The sequence below is a fragment of the Centropristis striata genome, chromosome 21, assembly GCF_030273125.1.
Source record: "Centropristis striata isolate RG_2023a ecotype Rhode Island chromosome 21, C.striata_1.0, whole genome shotgun sequence".
Lineage (NCBI taxonomy): Eukaryota > Metazoa > Chordata > Actinopteri > Perciformes > Serranidae > Centropristis > Centropristis striata.
The window spans coordinates 25,380,122-25,400,133 of NC_081537.1; the positions used below are offsets into that span (position 1 = coordinate 25,380,122).

General features: G+C 39.3%; 1 protein-coding gene across 1 annotated transcript in view; it reads right to left on the minus strand.

Annotated features, from left to right (window-relative positions):
• Positions 1-15,880, minus strand: part of LOC131959438 (corticotropin-releasing factor receptor 1-like) — a 92,459-nt gene extending 76,579 nt beyond the window's left edge. The window contains exons 1-2 of the mRNA XM_059324637.1: positions 15,334-15,880; positions 14,923-15,230 (exon numbers count right to left, since the gene is read on the minus strand). Coding sequence (XP_059180620.1) covers positions 14,923-14,952 — 30 coding nt within the window. The 5' untranslated portion in view covers positions 14,953-15,230; positions 15,334-15,880. The remainder of the gene's footprint in view (positions 1-14,922; positions 15,231-15,333) is intronic.
• Positions 15,881-20,012: the final 4,132 nt, after the last annotated feature.

Here is a 20,012-nt window from a genome sequence, read left to right on the forward strand (position 1 = left end):
AACGGATGCCTGCAGCCTGTGAGTCTGTGCTCAGGGACTAACTGATGCCGTGAGATCCTCCGCCTGTCTGAGAGAGGCAGAGCGTGTCGTGGCAGGTGTATCACTCAGCACTCAGGGAGTCAGAGTGAGTGTGAAGCTGTTTGGATTCTTGAGAAAGCTGAAGCTGCAGTACGGAGGCCGGGGCCAGGCCTCTGTTCCTGCTCCCTTAATTCCCTTATGCACGCAGGGAAGACGAGGCTGAATCCGGCTCGCTGCCCTTGAGCAGATGATGCATGAATTTACGGCCCCGCTCGTTTCATTTGGAGCACTTTGTACACTTTGTAATCATTTCCTCGTTCCATCAGCTCTTTCATGTTTACAGATACAACGACTCAAAGAAATATAAAGAAGTTCTGCTTCTTGGAGGGCTGCAATTCAAAATGTTTGTGTTTGTGCAGCAAGGATGCAGTTAGCCTACTTTACATGTGTACAGAGGGGGAAACCTTAAATAATGCACATAATTATAAACTACAGTAGCTCAGGAGGGCTGTGTGTATGCAGCTCTCATGTGAGAGAAGTATCAGTGTGTTTCTGCTTGTTTCCGCCACAATAACAATGTAACATCGCATCTGCTCAGGGAAGGCAGAGGGTGAGTTAAATGACGGTACAGTGAATTAATTTTTCATCCGCACACTTTGATCTTGACTGCATTTCTTGTTGCTGCTGGAAACCGTCCAGAGCGTCTCTGACTGCGTGCTTTGTGCTGCACGCTGCACCGGTGACATCTGGAAGCCAGTGATGAGAGCTGGCACACAGGCTGCTTTATGAGGGAAAAGGCCACAGAGAGCGTAAAATGTCATCAGTTTGGTTTCTTTTCGGCCTCTCTAACTGGCCCCAGACTGGATTACATGTCCTGTGTAAATAAAGGGACAAAACATCAACAAAGAGACACAAAATGATCACCAAGGGACACAAAATGTCAACAAAAAGACACGAAGACCACAAGGCTACAAAACATGCTAAACGACACCAAGGAGACAAAATGAAATGAAATGATCGCCAAGTGACATGAAAAGACCACAACAGACACAAAATAACCACAAAGCCAGACAAAATGTCAACAAGGACCGACAAATATAAAATGACTATAAAAGGATGCAGAGTGACTACGAAAACACGTGAAAAGATCAGAAAATACACAGAATGACCACAAAAGGATGCAAAACGATTACATATAGACACAGACCAAAGAGACACAAAACGACCACAAAGAAACACAAGTAGACCATAAGAGACACAAAACAACCCCACAGAGACACAAAAAGACACAAACAGATCATAAGAGACACAAAAAAACACAAAGACCACAAAAAGACACAAACAGACCATAAGAGATACAACCCCCCCCACAAAGAGACACAAAGACCACAAAAAGACACAAACAGACCATAAGAGACACAACATGACCACAAAGAGTCACAAAAGACCACAAACAGACCATAAGAGACACAAAAACCACAAAAAGACACAAACAGACCATAAGAGACACAACATGACCACAAAGAGTCACAAAAGACCACATCAGATCATAAGAGACACAAAAAACACAAAGAGACACAAAGACCACAAAATGACACAAACAGACCATAAGAGACACAAAAAACCACAAAGAAACACAAAAGACCACAAAAATACACAAACAGATCATAAGAGACACAACAGGACCACAAATAGTCACAAAAGACCACAAAGAGACCATAAGAGACACAAAAAACTCAAAGAGATACAAAAGACCACAAAAAGACACAAACAGACCATAAAAGACACAACATGACCACAAAGAGTCACAAAAGACCACAAACAGACCATAAGAGACACAAAAACCACAAAGAGACACAAACAGATCATAAGAGACACAACAGGACCACAAAGAGTCACAAAAGACCACAAAGAGACCATAAGAGACATAAAAAACTCAAAGAGATACAAAAGACCACAAAAAGACACAAACAGACCATAAGAGACACAACATGACCACAAAGAGTCACAAAAGACCACAAACAGACCATAAGAGACACAAAAACCACAAAGAGACACAAAGACCACAAAAGACACAAACAGACTATAAGAGACACAACATGACCACAAAGAGTCATGAAATGGCCACAAAATGATGCAAAACGATCACATCGAGACACAAACCATAAGAGACACAAAATGACTACAAAAAGACGCAAATGCAAAAGTAGTCCTGGCATCCCGCTTCAGGCGGGATGCCGGGACCACTATCCCAGATGCGGGATGCTGGGATCAAGTGATCCACCTCCAGAAGTCGTCACAGAGGCCAAACATTGGTGGGACTGTTGGAAGCAGGTCCACTATGAACAGGCCATCCCGGCAAGGGGTGATAATAATATAAGGCGCACCTCCCACTTGGTCCGACAGTCATCCAATCACTGTTCAGCAGCTGCACAACAACTGTGCCGCCGTCACTTACTGTGCACAGCGTCCGCCACTGATCTTAAACAAACCGGCATGCTAACTGAACACATGCAGCTGCAGCACATACATACTGTACTGCTACAAAGCTAACTGCGCCGTGACACCGGACTGCACTATGAAAGGGCAGAATATCACTTTGTCTTCATGGGATCACTATGAACACCCTAAGGTGAAATGATGATCTTTCCAGCAATATAGCGGGACATTTGCTGGACCGCACTATGAAAAGGCCTCCAGTGATCCGTGCTGGCACACAGGCCGGTCTATCAGCAGAGCTTTATAGACACAGAAGACACAGTTAACTGTCATGAGTTAGACTGTGTTCATAGATCCACAGACTGTAGGTTTATACAGACTGTAGGTTTACTGACTGTAGGTCTACAGACTGTAAGTTTATACAGACTGACTGTAGGTTTATACAGACTGTAGGTCTACAGACTGTAGGTTTACAGACTGTAGGTCTACAGACTTAGTTTATACAGACTGTAGGTTTATACAGATTGTAGGTTTACTGACTGTAGGTTTACAGACTGAAGGTTTATACAGACTGTAGGTTTACAGACTGTAGGTTTACTGACTGAAGGTTTATACAGACTGTAGGTTTACAGACTGTAGGTTTACTGACTGTAGGTTTACAGACTGAAGGTTTATACAGACTGTAGGTTTACAGACTGTAGGTTTACTGACTGTAAGTTTATACAGACTGACTGTAAGTTTATACAGACTGTAGGTGTACAGACTGTAGGTTTACTGACTGTAGGTTTACAGACTGTAGGTTTATACAGACTGTAGGTGTACAGACTGTAGGTGTACAGACTGTAGGTTTACTGACTGTAGGTTTACAGACTGTAGGTGTACAGACTGTAGGTTTACTGACTGTAGGTTTACTGACTGTAGGTTTACAGACTAGGTTTACAGACTGTCGGTGTACAGACTGAAGGTTTATACAGACTGTAGGTGTACAGACTGTAGGTTTACTGACTGTAGGTTTACTGACTGTAGGTTTACAGACTAGGTTTACAGACTGTCGGTGTACAGACTGAAGGTTTATACAGACTGTAGGTTTACAGACTGTAGGTTTATACAGACTGTAGGTTTACTGACTGTAGGTTTACTGACTGTAGGTTTACAGACTGAAGGTTCACAGACTGTAGGTTTACAGACTGTAGGTTTATACAGACTGTAGGTGTACAGACTGTAGGTTTACTGACTGTAGGTTTACAGACTGTAGGTATACAGACTGTAGGTGTACAGACTGTAGGTTTACTGACTGTAGGTTTACAGACTAGGTTTACTGACTGTACGTTTACAGACTGTAGGTGTACAGACTGTAGGTTTATACAGACTGTAGGTTTACAGACTGTAGGTTTATACAGACTGTAGGTCTACAGACTGCAGGTTTATACAGACTGTAGGTTTACAGACTGTAGGTTTACAGACTGTAGGTTTATACAGACTGTAGGTCTACAGACTGTTGGTTTACAGACTGTAGGTTTACAGACTGTAGGTCTACAGACTGTAGGTTTACAGACTGTAGGTTTACAGACTGTAGGTTTACTGACTGTAGGTTTACAGACTGAAGGTTTATACAGACTGTAGGTTTGCTGACTGTAGGTTTACTGACTGAAGGTTTATACAGACTGTAGGTTTACAGACTGTAGGTTTACTGACTGTAGGTTTACAGACTGAAGGTTTATACAGACTGTAGGTTTACTGACTGTAAGTTTATACAGACTGTAGGTGTACAGACTGTAGGTTTACTGACTGTAGGTTTACAGACTGTAGGTTTATACAGACTGTAGATGTACAGACTGTAGGTTTACTGACTGTAGGTTTACTGACTGTAGGTTTACAGGCTGCAGATCGTCTCTCTAATTGACCTGGACTCGGTGCAGCCGTCCTCTAGTCGCTCCCTATGGACATGAGAGGACAGCTTCTATTACCCATAAAGCCGATGTTTCATTTCCTCCTTAAATAAAACATTCCTCTCAATAATGCAGCATCTGAAACAGTAAACAGGGTTTTTTTTATCAGGGTGAAAAATAGAAAATTTTAAAATTCAATCCCTGACTCCTTGTGTCTTTAAATGTGTGACTCCGGAGTGTAAAAAGCACATTCATACCTGATGGGTACAGCAGCGTGAAATGTGAAATAGCAGCTCAGTGTGTATGTGTGTGTGTGTGTGTGCATGTGTGTGCAGGCCACATCATGTAAAATGCTAGACTGCCCCAGATTTCAGAGACGGCTCCTGATGGCTCGCTGCATCTGTTTCACGCTGGGTGAGTCCAGCAGGTATCAGAGTACAGTAACCTCCTGTACGTCCACCTGCCCTCACAGTCATTACACATCTACACTGACGGACGGACAACGTGTTAACACAGGAGGAAACAAGCCGAGGGTTGATCTTTTCTGTGGTGGAACAAGAACTCAGATCCTCCTTTACTGGACTCAGAGCTGTAATACAATAATGTAGAAATACTCATTAGAAAATCAGGCTGCATAAAATGTTCCTTAAAGGTTATCAGGCTGCTTCAGGAGTTTATAACGAGCTGATGATTTGAATCAGCTGTTTGTTGGAGCAGAGAGCGATCAGGAGATACTCCAGGAGTGGTTCTGCCCCAGAAGTCCTGCTTCCATTTACTAATTTCTCTGCACATTTTGAGAAATGTCATCAGTAAATGAGCATAAGGTTGAGCTGTTTTTGTCTTTTTTATAAAAAGTAGTTAATGCAAACTTATTGACTGATCAGCTGTTTCCTCTGACATGAAAGAACAATCAGAAGTTGAATCTAATTCCTGAAGACTTCTCTCCATTTTCTCTCTTGTTGTTGTTTATTTCTCTCTTCTTTTCAGAGGTTCAGCCCTATAGCAGCCCTAATTGCATTAAAGTCGAAGCCACATTTCCATCAGCTGGTTCAGAGCGAATAAACAAAGCTGCAGTAACGTGCTTTGGTCAGCAGGTGGCAGTGTGATGTGTTGCTGTAGGCTAATCCGTCAGTAAACAGGAGAAGAAGAAGAGAGAAAACAGAACTGAAACAGCGGTGAAAACTAGCTCATTTATTCCGTAGCAACACAACACCGGAAGGAAGTAGAAAATAGTGCCCTTCAAAATAAAATATCACTATACAAAACGGAACTTTTATGCATATTTACAGAAGTTTTATGATGTTTCCATCAAGCTTTTCTCATGAGAATCTTCACAATGTGCAGAGAGATTCACTGATGGAAACAAAACCTCTCCTGATCTCTTCCTGCTCCAACAAACAGCTGATTTAAATGATCGGCTCGTTTCCTCTGTTCGACAAACTCCTGAGCAGCTGGAGGTCAGTGTTTGTGATTTTTTTGTATACCCTCATAGTTTTTAAAACTCTCCTGTCCTGAAGTTGTTTCAGACTGAATCTCTGCTATGTGTGTTGGGCTGTGTTTCTCAAATCTTTTCAGCTTTTACTCTTCTGATGAATGCAATTACTCGCTTTTTCTCTGCACCACCTGATTTAATGTGAACGCAGCCTGATACGTGTCTGTTGCATTTCCAGCTGCAGCTAATAACCAGTTATTAATATCAACATATCAGAACATGGGTTTTATTCCCGAACCTCTCAGTTGATTTTTAGTTTTTGTGTAGACAAAAATGCCTCTGAATAAAGCTGCAACCAATCAGAGTAAACTGTCACTAAAATATGTTTCTGAGAAGATTTTCAGGAGATAAACAGACAACATAGGAACAGAGTGTTGATTCATATTTGATCTGACCTGTAGTTTGATTAGATTAGATTAGATTTGTTGTCCCCAGGGGGAATTCCATTTTCACAGCACTGTAAATCTTAACAAATAACACAGACGATCACCTGAAACACCACACAACAACACATGACAGAGAACATGACATGGCAGATGAATGCACTACCAGTTCCTAGCAGAGCAGGGGCGTCCCTTTAAAAACCTCCTGAAGACCCAGCTCTTCAGAGAGGACCTTCTCTCCTAGCACCGCACCACAACTCTACTCCTTAACCCTTAATAGGGCACTCATTGAAATACTTGCAAATTCCAAATTTCAACCCCAGAGAATATTGGAGGATATTACATACAGCCAGAATGTGTAAAAAAACAACAACATACGGACCCGGGGGAGGGGGGTAATATTTTGAGAAAAAAGTTTACGAGATTAAAGTGGCAAATCTACGAGAAAAAAATGCACAGATTTATGAGATTTAAAGTGGTGAGTCTGGGAGAAAAAAGTTGTTTTCCCCCCATTTTTTTCTCGTAAATCTGTGACTTTTTTCGCACAGATTCGCCACTTTAAATTTCTTAAATCTGTGACTATTTTCTTGTAGATTTGCCACTTTAATCTAGTAAATTTGCAACTTTTTTCTCGAAATATTACCATTTTGGATATCCATTGATGTTACCAAATACGGTTCTTCGCCCGATAAAGGGTTAAAGAATCCTCACTAGCACTTATCGCTGCACTAATGGCTCTTATTGCACAATACCTTCATTGTTTCCCTTTTTCTGTAAGTCGCTTTGGATAAAAGCGTCTGCTAAATGACTAAATGTAAATGTATTAATGTCAAGGTGGAAAATGCATTTTTATTCTGGAACCTAAATGCTTATTCTGGTCACTAAAATGTGTTTCTAAAAAACATTTGAGGAGATAAACAGACAACATAGGAACAAAGACTGTATCCCAAAGTCAAGGATGCTTCCTTGGTAGGATCCTTTCTTCAGAGTCGGGTCCTCCAGAGACGAGGCCAAAGTCCTTCCTTTCACTGTGATAACGCACAAATGGAACAGCCTTCAGTGTGCAGCTGTGTGTCATTCTGTAATTGGACGGTCCTGCAATTTCTAAACCAGTTCACGACATGGATGTGTCTTTGCCGTCAGCACTCTGCCACATATTAGTGGAAATTGAAGATGCTTTAAGGTTGAATCTCCACAATTTAGCAAAACAAAGTTTACAAGTGGATTTAACCTGAATATTTCACTGATCCTGGATGAATTTGGCTGCTACTCATTTCCATAAGCATAACTCACCATGGAGATGTTCTGTTTCTCTTTTTTATTTTACAGTACAGTACAATAACAGTTATTTATAAATAACAATAACGGATACTTTTGGTCTGTTAACACAATAATCATCACTTTGCATCATCATCTGACACATATATGAATTAACATTAATAACTTTAGTGACTGAAACAGCATCAATTTACTTAACTGACAATGTATCAAAATTATGTTCATTATCTTTTAGCTGAATATTCTGGCATTTGTTCATGCATGTTTTGCATGACTTTGAACACAAGTTCTGTAAGTTATGTGATAACAAATATTGTAAACTGAAAATACTTATAAATTTAAATTCATATTGCGCCACTGGCATCACCTTTTCTTCGCTTGGTAGACCGGTGTGAGCAAAGCATTATGGGTACTTGGGGCGCACGGAGGATACACACATGCATCCTTGGAATTTGGGCAAAAGAAGAATTCTGTCCTCTGGAGGATCCTGGACATTGGGACAGTCCTTTAGCTGTCGATGACGTAGAATCCTTCAAATTGAGCCGTTTGAGGATCCTTCCTTGACTTTGGGATACAGCCAGAGTCTTGATTCATATTTGATCAGTGCTGCAGTTTGACGGTTTGATTTGAGTTTCATGAGTTGTGCTGCATGTCAGTGATCCTATCAGATCTGCTGACGGCTTGAAGGCCCAATGAGCTCCACAGATCCATCTGGTAATTAATGAGTAAATATCACTAAAGACTTATAACTGAGTGAGCTGTAGAGGTGCTAAGGTCAGGAGGCTGGTGGAGCAGACACAGAGCAGGACTGTGACACCAGAGACGAAATGAGTTTATCTGCTGCTCATCCTCAGCAGCCAAACACCTTCTACTGGAGATAACACACTGACTGTCTGACTGTGGACACGTACAACCACTACAAAACATCAGAGCCCCGTACCATGCACGCACAAGGCCGGATTAACCATATGGGCAACTGGGCAATTGCCCAGGGGCCCCTGACCTCTAAAGGGCCCAGGGCAGTGTGGGCACAAGCAAAATATCTGATATCTTTCCCTTATACTGTATGTTAAACCGTCCATCAGAGCCGTTGCTCAAAAATGAATTTTGAGGTGATTTCTGTTTAAAATGAGCTGAGGACCAAAATACTCCTTGATTCTAGATTCTAGATTCTTGTTTGTGTCTTGTCTTCCTCTGTGATGGCTCAATTCAATACATTTGTGCTGCTGGGAATAGGTGTTGTTAAATATATATTGGATGCTTTGAAAGTGGTTGTTTACTTATTTTTTTGTGAAAATTGAGGACACTTCCTTCCCTTTCTTTTCCTATCCTTTTGTACGGTGTCCTTGAGTGCCAAGAAAGGCGCCTTCAAAATACAATGCATTATTATTATTATTATTATTATTATTATTATTATTGTCTATGTAGTGGGTAATTTTTGCCCGCATGGATGTGTTAGCAGAGTCCACCACAGAATTTACAAGAAGACTGTCAAAATAAGATGCTTTCAATAAAACATAGAAGAACCCTTATTCTCCTTTATAATAATTCATTAAAAATATGCAATGATTACGATGGAATAGTGGCATTAGAATCTGCGCGAGGCACCAAATTTAGGCTTTTAGGACAAAAGATTATGCGGGGGAACATGCCCCAGGACCCCCCTACTTTGTTTGGGTCCTCCCATCATAGTCTCAGAAAATCCTGTGGGAAACACTGGTTCTAAAGGCTCGACAGACTGGACAGACATGAAAATTGCCCAGCAGTATGTTCTGGTTAATGAAAGGAGGAGAGATGTATTTGGGTCCTTCATTGAGTCAGCTTCAAGTCAGTAAATTTGTTTGGCTGCACTGGGAATTTCATGTACAAACTTATTTTTTATTTATCTTAGTATGTTGGTTGTTCTTTGCACTACAGTTCATTTAACAATAATTAAAACATATTTTGGTTAAGGCATGGAGTAGAAAAATAACTCATTGAGTTGAAATAATTTGCTGACAGCTTCGTCCCCCGCAGTTCAAAAATCCCATCTCACCTCTGCCCTGTACTACGGAGTGAGTTCAACATACCAGGATATATATCGTGATCTCGCTTCACTCAGCCCAACAACAGCAGTCTCAGATCAGTGGTCTCACCAAGGAGGTTATCAACTTTTCTTAGTTAACCCTTTCCTCTTCAGGCTCTGTGTGTTCACATAAAGGGGCATTGGGAGCGTCATTTGACTCAACTACTGGAAAAAAACGATTACTTTCCGCCCACTTTTATGAAGAATATGAATTATTATTACAGCTTAAAGCAATACTGTTGCTGTAAATAAGGCACGCGATTAATTTTGGCAGAAAATAACAAGTGTGAATTCATGAATTAATATATTTATTTAACCACTCCATGCGCTTTCAGTGACTACTGTTGGTTTCTAACCTGACAGCTGCACACACTGTTACACTGAAAACTGACTTTTAAATATTATAATCATGAAGTGAATTTAGATCCGAGACTGTCTTATAATTAAGGATACATCAAATATATTTAGTTTTTGCTCACTTCAAAAATAAATTATTTTTAGGCCTATTATCTAAACGGTAAAAAGGCTAATTTTCTATTAGCTGTAATAGCGGCAGTTTAAAACGAACATCAACAAATCAATATAAAGCATAAAACATAATGTAATAACGTTATGTTTTAAAGGAATTATACGGGGGGGGGGGGGGGGGGGGGGGGGGTGTTACCGGGTTTTTTTTAATGATTTCTTTTTTAAAAGCATTTTTACATTAAATCTAAAGTTTTGCTGTAAGAAAAACAGTTAGTCTGCCGTAGAATTACCAGAAAATAAATCAAAATGACAAGAAAAAAACGTCAAAATTTCAAGTAAAAAAGTCTAAATCACAAGTAAAAAAGTCAAAATTTCAAGAAAAAAAGTCAAAATTACAAGAAAAGTCAAAATTTCAAGAAAAAAAGTCAAAATTACAAGGAAAAAAAGTCAAAATTACGAGAAAAAAAAGTCAAAATTTTCAAAAAAAAGTCAAAATTTCCAAAAATAAGTCAAAATTTCCAGGACATAGGCTACATTCAAATTAACAGAACAAATTTGAATTACCAGAAAAAAAGTCAAAAATACCAGAAAAAAAGGTCAAAATTACAAAAAAGAGAGGAAAAATCATAAGAAATGTTGAAATAATGCTGCAGAGTTAGACTAAAGATTATTTTTTTGTTTTACAACCCAATTTTACAGGAGAGTCATTTCAGAGACTGTTTAATTGAACTTGTATAAAAAGTCTCCAGTGCTGCTTTATGTCCCTCTTTGATCTTTCATCATCATATCTCATAACAATCTGAAGACTTTAATGCCACTTTATTATTTCTACTCTTCTTCTGCTGTGTGTTATGTCACCAGCATCGTCTGTACATTAACATCTTTACACTGACACCGGCCCCTGTTGTGACTCATCCTGGTTTAATCATCCTCCAGATTCCATATAGAACATAAACCTGGTTATTAATATCTCCGTATTATTCAGACATTATCAGGTGTCCCTCACGGATCAGCCTCTGACATTCTGTTCTGAGCTGCAGCTGATATTAATACCAGACTGTCACCTATAGATCCTCCACATTTTGTTCTATGTGTTTTAATTCACTGTTGTCTTGTGCTTCTATAGAGTCAGTGTGCAGCAGATGTGCAGCTGTGGTTCTCCTGCAGAATGTCACAGAAATAAACACAAAACTGATCTGAAACCAGAAAGAATAAAGCAGAATGTTGCAGAAGTTAAAGGTGCATTTCAGCAACATTTCTGTCAGATTCAGTGATTAACTCCTCTCAGTCCTGAATCTGGAAACGTAAATAAATAGAACCGAATAAACATGTTCCAGCCAACGTGTTTGTGTTCGTGCAGCAGGGGAGCGTCTTTGTTTTTTCAGCCCACGTTTGATAAAGCCACGCCCACTTCTGTATGACAACACTCAAGAGTCATTATCTATCTATAAAAGCAAGAAGCATCTTTGTGTGTGTGTGTGTGTGTGTGTGTGTGTGTGTGTGTCTCGCTGACCGTTAGTCAGACTGACCTCAGATTTCGTATGTGGCTTGCGCATGGCATAAAGGTGTGCATCCACGATTTTGAAGATTTTTGAATTCATTTTTCAAATTATCATTATTTACGTAGAACGTGTTGCAGCATTGCACTGTTTCCGATCGGACGCCTTTTAGGGGAGCTCCGCCCCCTTTTAGGGGAGCTCCGCCCCATTGTGTGATAGGCCTACACCTGGTCAGTAACACAATTCACTCTGGATTTCCACCCTGACTCATCTCATCTGTAAGTCTATTTAGCCTACCTATCTTTAGGAGTTTTAAAGTATGCTACAAGGTTCGATTTTCCAATAATATTCGAATAGTTTCCAGCAAATATCAATGTACAATGTGTATGCACTGGATGGTGCGGTGCCTTATGGAAAGTAAGTGTTTTATGGAGTTGCAGACGTTGTTGTGGTCTGCATCAACACACCTAATAACCCTTACTCACATTATTCACAGCCATGTTTGTGCTGCATGTAAACTTATTCCCTCCTATCTGTGTCTGTATATATGTCTAACCATGTTGAATGATTACATTTCATTTTCTCAAAATAACTATTTGTGTCTATGTATATCTCAATGTACATCCCATGTATTACCTTATATACACTTTGTATATTAACACTACGCAAGAGCATTACACCTCATTGTACATCCCACTTTCACACACAACCTCATTTGGCCAGAATTGAAAAATCTACTTAATCTCCCAGTATATGAACACATACTTCCTACGGGTACTGCACTAGTAATAATAATAAAAGTATTATATAGCACCTTTAAAAAAACGGTGTTTACAAAGTGACAAAGCTCAAGGAAAAGTAACAAGAGCTAAACAACAACAGGGGAAATTAATACAAGAAGACAAAGATGAAAAATCAAAGCGGACAGCAGGAAAATGTAAAAAAAAAAAAAAAAAAGTAATATTTTTCTGCAAAAAATAAATAAAATGAAAATAAGATAAACAAGTAAAAAATAAATGAAATGAAAATAAAAACAAGTAAATAAATAAATAAATAAAAATAAATAAATAATAATAATAAATTAAATAAATGTGGATACTCAAACACAAAAATGCAAAGAAATGGGTAGAAGAAATATAGACAATAAAACAATAAAAAGATGAAAAAAAAATGACAGATGACAGAACGGTGTGCTGTGATTGGCTCGTACTCGTAAATACACAACTCAGCCGAATATGTAACATAAATCAAGTCATTTTTTAGAGATTTTACTGCAGAAAATCTTTTAAACATCGACTAAAAAAAAAAATATTGTGGATTGCTAAATCCACATATGTTCCAGATAAAAAAAATCCACTTTATCATCTGTAATATCAGTAATTGGTTAATTCTTTTTCCCTCTGAAATTCAAATTGATGTCAGCCCCCCCAAAAATCTCATATTTGGAGTTTGTAAATTGCTGGAAACATTTGGCAGAATATGTAACATAAATCGAGTCATTTTTAGAGATTTTACTGCAGAAAAGTTATACGTTTAAATAGAACTACTCAAATGCAAAACAAGGTTCAAAATCCACAAGAATGGTTAAGATTTCACTATTGATTTCGGCCTAAAAAAATAATATTTTTGGCTATTTTGAGTTTGTAAATTGTTAGAAGCATTTGTAAGAATGTAAGCACACAACTCAACAGAAAATGTAACAAAAATCTCGTAATTCTGAGATATTTTAATGCAGTAAACAGTTAAATGTTTAAATAGAAATACTCAAGTCCAAAATCCACAAATCAAAAGGTCAAGAATTCGATATTGGTATCAGCCTTTAAAAAAAATCATATTTTTGGATATTTTGAGTTTGTAAATTGTTGGAAACATTTGGGATAATGTAAGAAACCAACTCTGTTGCATAAATGTAGTCATTTTTAGACGTTTCCTGCGTAAAAGATACACACTAAAGGACTCTTTAAAATATCTACTTTTGCAAAATCCACACAGGTTTCGTATCAAAAATCCACTTTATTAGCTGTAATATCAGTAATTCTTTTCCCCTCTGAAATCCATATTGATGTCAGCATCAAAAATCTCATATTTTTCAGATATTTTGACTTCTACATGTAACGTGTAACGTTTATGAATAAATCTAGTGATTTTTGAGATTTTACTGCAGAAAAGTTACACGTTTAAATAGAAATTCTCAAGTGCACAACAAGGTGCAAAATCCACAAGAATGGTCAAGATTTCGAATTTGGTTTCGGCCTAAAAAAAAATCATATTTTTGGCTATTTTGATTTTGTCAATTGTTGGAAGCATTTGGCAGAGTGTAAATACACAACTCAGCAGAATATGTAACATAAACTGAATCATTTTTAGAGATTTTACTGCAGAAAAGTTACACGTTTGAACGGAAATCCTCAGTTCAGGACAGGTACATGTGGAGTGAACTTGCCGCTGCAGGACTTTAGTGAATGTGTTTGACTTTGTGACCTTCCAGCAGCAGAAACACTCTGTGACCTGCTGCAGAGAGAGGGGCTCCAGTCTTAAATCACAACAATGGGGACACGAATAGAAAGCAGGAGGGATTTCAAAAAAGGGTTCAGAGGATTCTTGACTATTCTTAGTCACACACACACACACACACACACACACACACACACACACACACACACACACACACACACAATGGGTAGGAGGGAGATGCATGATTCACCTCAGGCATCTGTAACAACAGCAGCATGTGCAGCTCTCCACATGTCCTGATTGTTGGGGGCTGATCTGCTATCAGATGACTCATCTGAGGGTCTTAAAACCTTAATTGGGACTTTCTTCTTCTCTTTATGGGATCCAAAAACATGAGAAACGGAAGTGCACTTGCTGCATTAACACTTCTAATCTCCAGTGTCCCAAATCCGGGCTTTTCAGCATCAGCATGTGAGCCTCCAGCAGCCCCACAGACACAGGAATGGTGTCACTTGGGATCGTTTTCTGCTGCCATCCTCACCCACAGAGCTGCTTCATGTTTCACTGTTTACAAGCAAACACGACATTTGCTGCTTCAGCGCTTATTTTATTTCAAATAACATATTGCAGGAGGGGAAGATGCAAAAAAACAAGCCCACAAGTCTGTCAGGATTACTGCCCTGCCTCAAAGCTTTTAAAGGTTTTAATTTAGTGGGAATTATTTGTTAGGAATATCTGAGAGATGGAGACAAAACTGACATCTGGAGGGATGATGGTGCCAAATAAATCCCCTGGCATCAAGATTATACTCCGCGGGGATAAGACATATATTTTATTGAGCTATTTTAATTAAATGTTCACAAGGCACAAGATAGGTTTAAAAAGAAAAACAGAAAAAAAAGATGAAACCAAAGCGCAGAAAAGGCGCAGAACTTACCTCAAGCAGACAGAAGCATTTGCGACGCATTTCCAGACCTTTATTTTTCACATAATGTTCATGTGGGTCGTTAAATATCTTCTTCTGACTTATTGGAATGTTTTTTTTTTTTTTTATCCTTTTTGAGTGAAGAAAAGTGGCACAATTTGCTGATAGTGTCCAAAAAGAAACGTCACTCAGAGAAAAAGACGCGCGGCCAGAGAGAACCGTCTTTGAACGTTATTATGATCCATTATTAAGATGATTTAATCAAAGAGCAGAAATGAGTCTCCAGGTGATCAGCTGTCCGTTTCCGCTCGGCTCGGTTTCTGGTGGAATAAAGAAGAAGTGGCTCTGTCAGTTTGTGTTACCGGACTGGAAACCGAATCCACCTTGGAGAGGACGCGCACCATCACACGGACACTCCCGTACCCTTCACGGCTGGCACCGGACCAGAAACCTCTTCACAATGCTCCGTAGTGTCCCCCCACCGCCTGCTCCACGTCCAGCTTCTGAGGAGTCCTGCGCGGAGCCGCTGTGGTGGTTCAGATCCTCGACGCGCCGCCCACGTTGTGCCACTTTAAAACCGGGAGTGTGCGACGCGGCGGACGGACGGAGTGAGACAGTGAGAGAGAGAGACAGAGGGAGAAAGAGAGAGAGAGAGAGGGAATAACTCAATTCCTCGTCGTGGAGTTAATTATGCAACGCTGTTCCAGATCCTAATCTTTAATCCCTCTGCAATCTAGACGTCACCGCAGTGAGAAAGTTAGAGCCCGGACCCGGCAGGAGCATTAAACCGGTTTTGGGATCATTATACAGTAAGAAGAGAGACTCGGAGGGAACCCTTTAAACATGTGTCGCTGTTTTCTGATGAATTAGAGCCAAACTGAGACACAAATTTGGCTGAGAGCGGAGGCGGACAGATGGTCCCACTGTGTCACAAAGTTAAGCAGCATCCTCCCTCCGGGGATCTGTTTAAATAAACCCACTGCAGAATTATTCCTGAAAAACATGAGAAATAGACTTTAGATTTAAATGATCAGATTAAAGATGAGGTATCTAATTAATGCAGAACAACATCTCCAATCTGCTACAAATAACACCTTTAGATTACGTGCAATTTTTACGTCAAAAATAGCGTTAGTGGAGTTAGTGGCGCCCTCTAGCAGCCGTACCGAGTATATATGACGCCAAGCGGAGAATAAAGCAGTGTCAGTCACGTTCAAACAAACCGAGACTTTGACCATGAGACGTAAAAAAAGACCTAAAATTACCAAAAACCGTCATTAAATGACCAAAAAAAAGACGTAAAATGACTTTAAAAAAGACATTGAATGACTAAAAAAGACAAAATCACAAAAAACATAATAATGAACAAAAGAATAAAGAAAAACTGAGAGCATTCACCAGGAGACGTAAAAAAAGACGTAAAATTACCAAAAGACGACATAAAATGACTTAAAAAGACATAATGAACAAAAAAGACGTAAAAAAGACCAAAAAATGACATAAAGACTGGAAAAATATGTAAAATCACAAAAATACATAACTATGAACAAAATAGATGTAAACATGAACAAAAAAGACATGAAATGACCAAAAGAGACGTAAAATGACTAAAAAAAGACATAAGAATGAACAAAATACATAAAATGACAAAAAACGCTGTATATGACATAAAAAGACGTAATATGACTAAAAAAGACGTAGAATTACCAAAATTACATAAAATTACTAAAAAAAGACATAAAATTACTAAAAAAAGACATAAAATTACCAAAAAAAACCATGAAATTACCAACAGAAGACATAACATGAACAAAAAGACACAAAATTACCCCCAAGAGACGTGAAAGACAAATAAATCTCTCCTCACTAACTGTGTTGGTGTCCATGTTTTACCAAAGTGCAGCATGTCAGCACATCTCTTAACTCATGCATCATGTTTTTACTGAACTATGTCACTCCCAGTAGGCACGTCGTCCTCCTAACTACTTCACTTCCAGCATTTATATAATTTATTTCCTTTTTAAACTGTCTTTTAGAGCCTAACCAGGAACTGTTTGATCCTAACCTTAGAGATGTGCTGACGGAGCACAAATGATACCAAACTGCAGCTTTTTGTTCAAGCAGTGAACCTTACCATGTCCTGATACTCTCATAGGAGTCTATGGGAGCTGTGGTAGAGACACTGTATCATATGCATGCAAATTCATATTTTATTTGTATTTGTACACACCGATCTGCAGGATCCTCAGTGGGATTAAAATCAGATTTTTCTTAAAATATCAGTTCAGTGGACACTCATAATTTTATTTTAAAAAGTTGACACCTGGTTTTATCAATCCCTGCCAGGTGTGAGTGGGGATCAGCTGTGTGTGTGTGTGTGTGTGTGTGTGTGTGTCCATCTGCAGCGTATATCTCTCGCACTACTGAACCAAACTAACCTGCTGCTGCCAGGTGTTTTGCAGGTTGGGGTCACAAATATGCAAATTTAACACTAAAGCTTCCAGTGGCAAAGCAAATTTGTTTCTTTGCATCAAAGACGTGTGTGTGTGTGTGTCTGATAAGCGTCGTCACGTTTTGCCTTGGCAGGAGATATTTACTCTCCTGGTCGAGTCCATGTGAGCGCAGCCTCAGAGAGAAGAGTATAAATACCATCTTCAGATTATGTGGAATAAAAAAGTCGAAATTAGCATTAGTTAGTGGAGTTACGCTGAGGCGGAGAATAAACCACAAAGTGTCACGGTCAAACGAACCAAGAGTTTTCACCAGGACAGGTAAAAAAAATAAAAAAAATTTAAATTACTAAAACCGACATAAAATGACTAAAAAAGAAGAAAAAAGACCTAACAATGAAAAAAAGATGTAAACATGAACAAAAGACATAAAAGGACCAAAAACCGACATAAAATTGATTAAAAAAAGATCTAAAATGACAAAAAAGGACATAAAATCATTAAAAAAGACATAAAATGACTAAAAAAAGACATAAAATGACAAAAAAATGGAAAAAGACCAAAAACCCACACAAAATTACTAAAAAGGACGTAAAATCACTAAAAATAGACATAACAATGAACAAAATAGATGTAAACACGAACAAACAACATAAAATGACCAAAAACCGACATAAAATGAATAAAAATTACAATTTCCAGGTGCGTCACATGATGCCGTCGGACGCAGAGAGACTTTTCTCTCACAGATCTGTGAAGAAATGTCTGTAAATCAGCAGAAAATATGCATCCAAGGGCCGACAGATGTGGAAGAGCTGCAGGAGTTCCGGATACTTTTTAATGCATAGAAGTGGAACTTTTTCGGCTTCATGTGCCACTTTCATAGGAATGAACGATGCTCAGCCTTCAACACTGTATCCATGATGTTGTCACAAACCCGTAGCTGTTGGTAGCTCCTCACAGGACGCTGACTGGTCAGAATCTCACAGTACTTAGAGCCTGACGAGATGGATTTGTGATCTTGTGATCCTGCAGTTCTTATGTGATCTTGCGATCTTCTGAATCCAGTTGCTGTAAACATTCAGCTGCTGAAGTGGAGTTAGTGGCGCCCTCTAGCGGCTTTAGTGATTGTGAATGACGCTGAGGCGGAGTAAAGCATAGGGTCAAACAAACCAGGACTTTCACCAGGAGGCATAAAAAAAAGGACGTAAAATTACTAAAAACCGACTGAAAATGACTAAAAAAATGTAAAGGACCAAAAAAGACATAAAAGGACTAAAAAAAAGACATAAATGACCAAAAAAGGACTGAAAAAGATCTAGTGATCTTGTGAATCCAGTTGCTGTAAACATTCAGCTGCTGAAAAGCTTTTGTTGATTAATTCGTCACTGATGGTGGTGAAATACTGGGCGCCTTCTGGGGATCGCAAAAAAATGCAGTGCAGGAATGCGGAAAATCTGCATACAAATATTCTGGTCCACACAACAAAAACCATCCAGTCAGAGAAGCTTCAGAATCTGACCTGAGATCTGCAGCAGCGTGGACACGTCGAAGGTGGTGATGTAGCTCATAACATTATATTTTGGTCACAGAAGATAATATCACTCAGTAGTCCAGCAGAAGGAAATCCAGCTCGCCGTCTGTCTGCACACTTTTATTTTGATCCAAAGGACTGAAAGTGAGTCTGATCTTGTGTGGCAGCCTCTTGCTCGGTCACTCACAAACTAAACTCAAAAATCCCATGTTTCTGCTCACATTTCTTCTTCTTGGACACAAACATTTCGCTAGCATTCAAATATGTCCTGTACGCGCTCAAATCTATTGTTCACGCACTCCGAACAAGCACGTCCTTAAAATAATGTGTTTCACCAGCCAATAGGGAGACAGCTAGATTTTAGATTATTTTAAGCGCAGGAAGGGGCATCCTCCAGTCTGAGCAGTTACCTCAACCTGGGAGGACGTGCTCTTTGAGTGTGTGCACATTAGATTTGAGCCCGTGGACTTTAGATCTGAGCGCGTACAGGACATATTTGAGTGAGAGCAAAATGTTTGTGTCCAAGAAGAAAAGATGTGTGCATGTGCAAGCATGTGATTTTTTCCAAGCACACATTTTGAAAGAAAGCAGCAGAAATCTGTGTGCAAACACAAAATGTGAGCACGAGGAGAATAAATCTGAGCATGAGAAGGAGCTGTGTCACTGAAAAGGAATAAAATCATGCTCTCAAACTGAAAATCTACGCTCTTGAATAAAGATAGGATAAATCTTCCATACAAGAGGGCCCCCTGAATATCACAAACTCTACAATAAGGCCCTGAACACATCATGAACCTCGACTTAACAATCTACCCGTAATAACACGTCAGCCACAAGATTATCTGCACCCTTAATGTGGCGGATCCCAATATTATAATCCTGCAGCAGCGAGGACCAGAGCATAAGACACTGATTGTGGTTGTGCATGCGGGACAAAAACACTAAGATTGTGATCTGATTGTGGTCAGAGAAAACAACGACAGGAACTGGACTGGAACCAACCATAGACTGTATAAATAATGGATGTGGTGACTGTGACATAACCTGTTGGTTTGTGGCGCATTTGAGGCATCGAGTTTAGCGTTACACTCGTCGCCATCTTGTTTTCTGAAACGGCG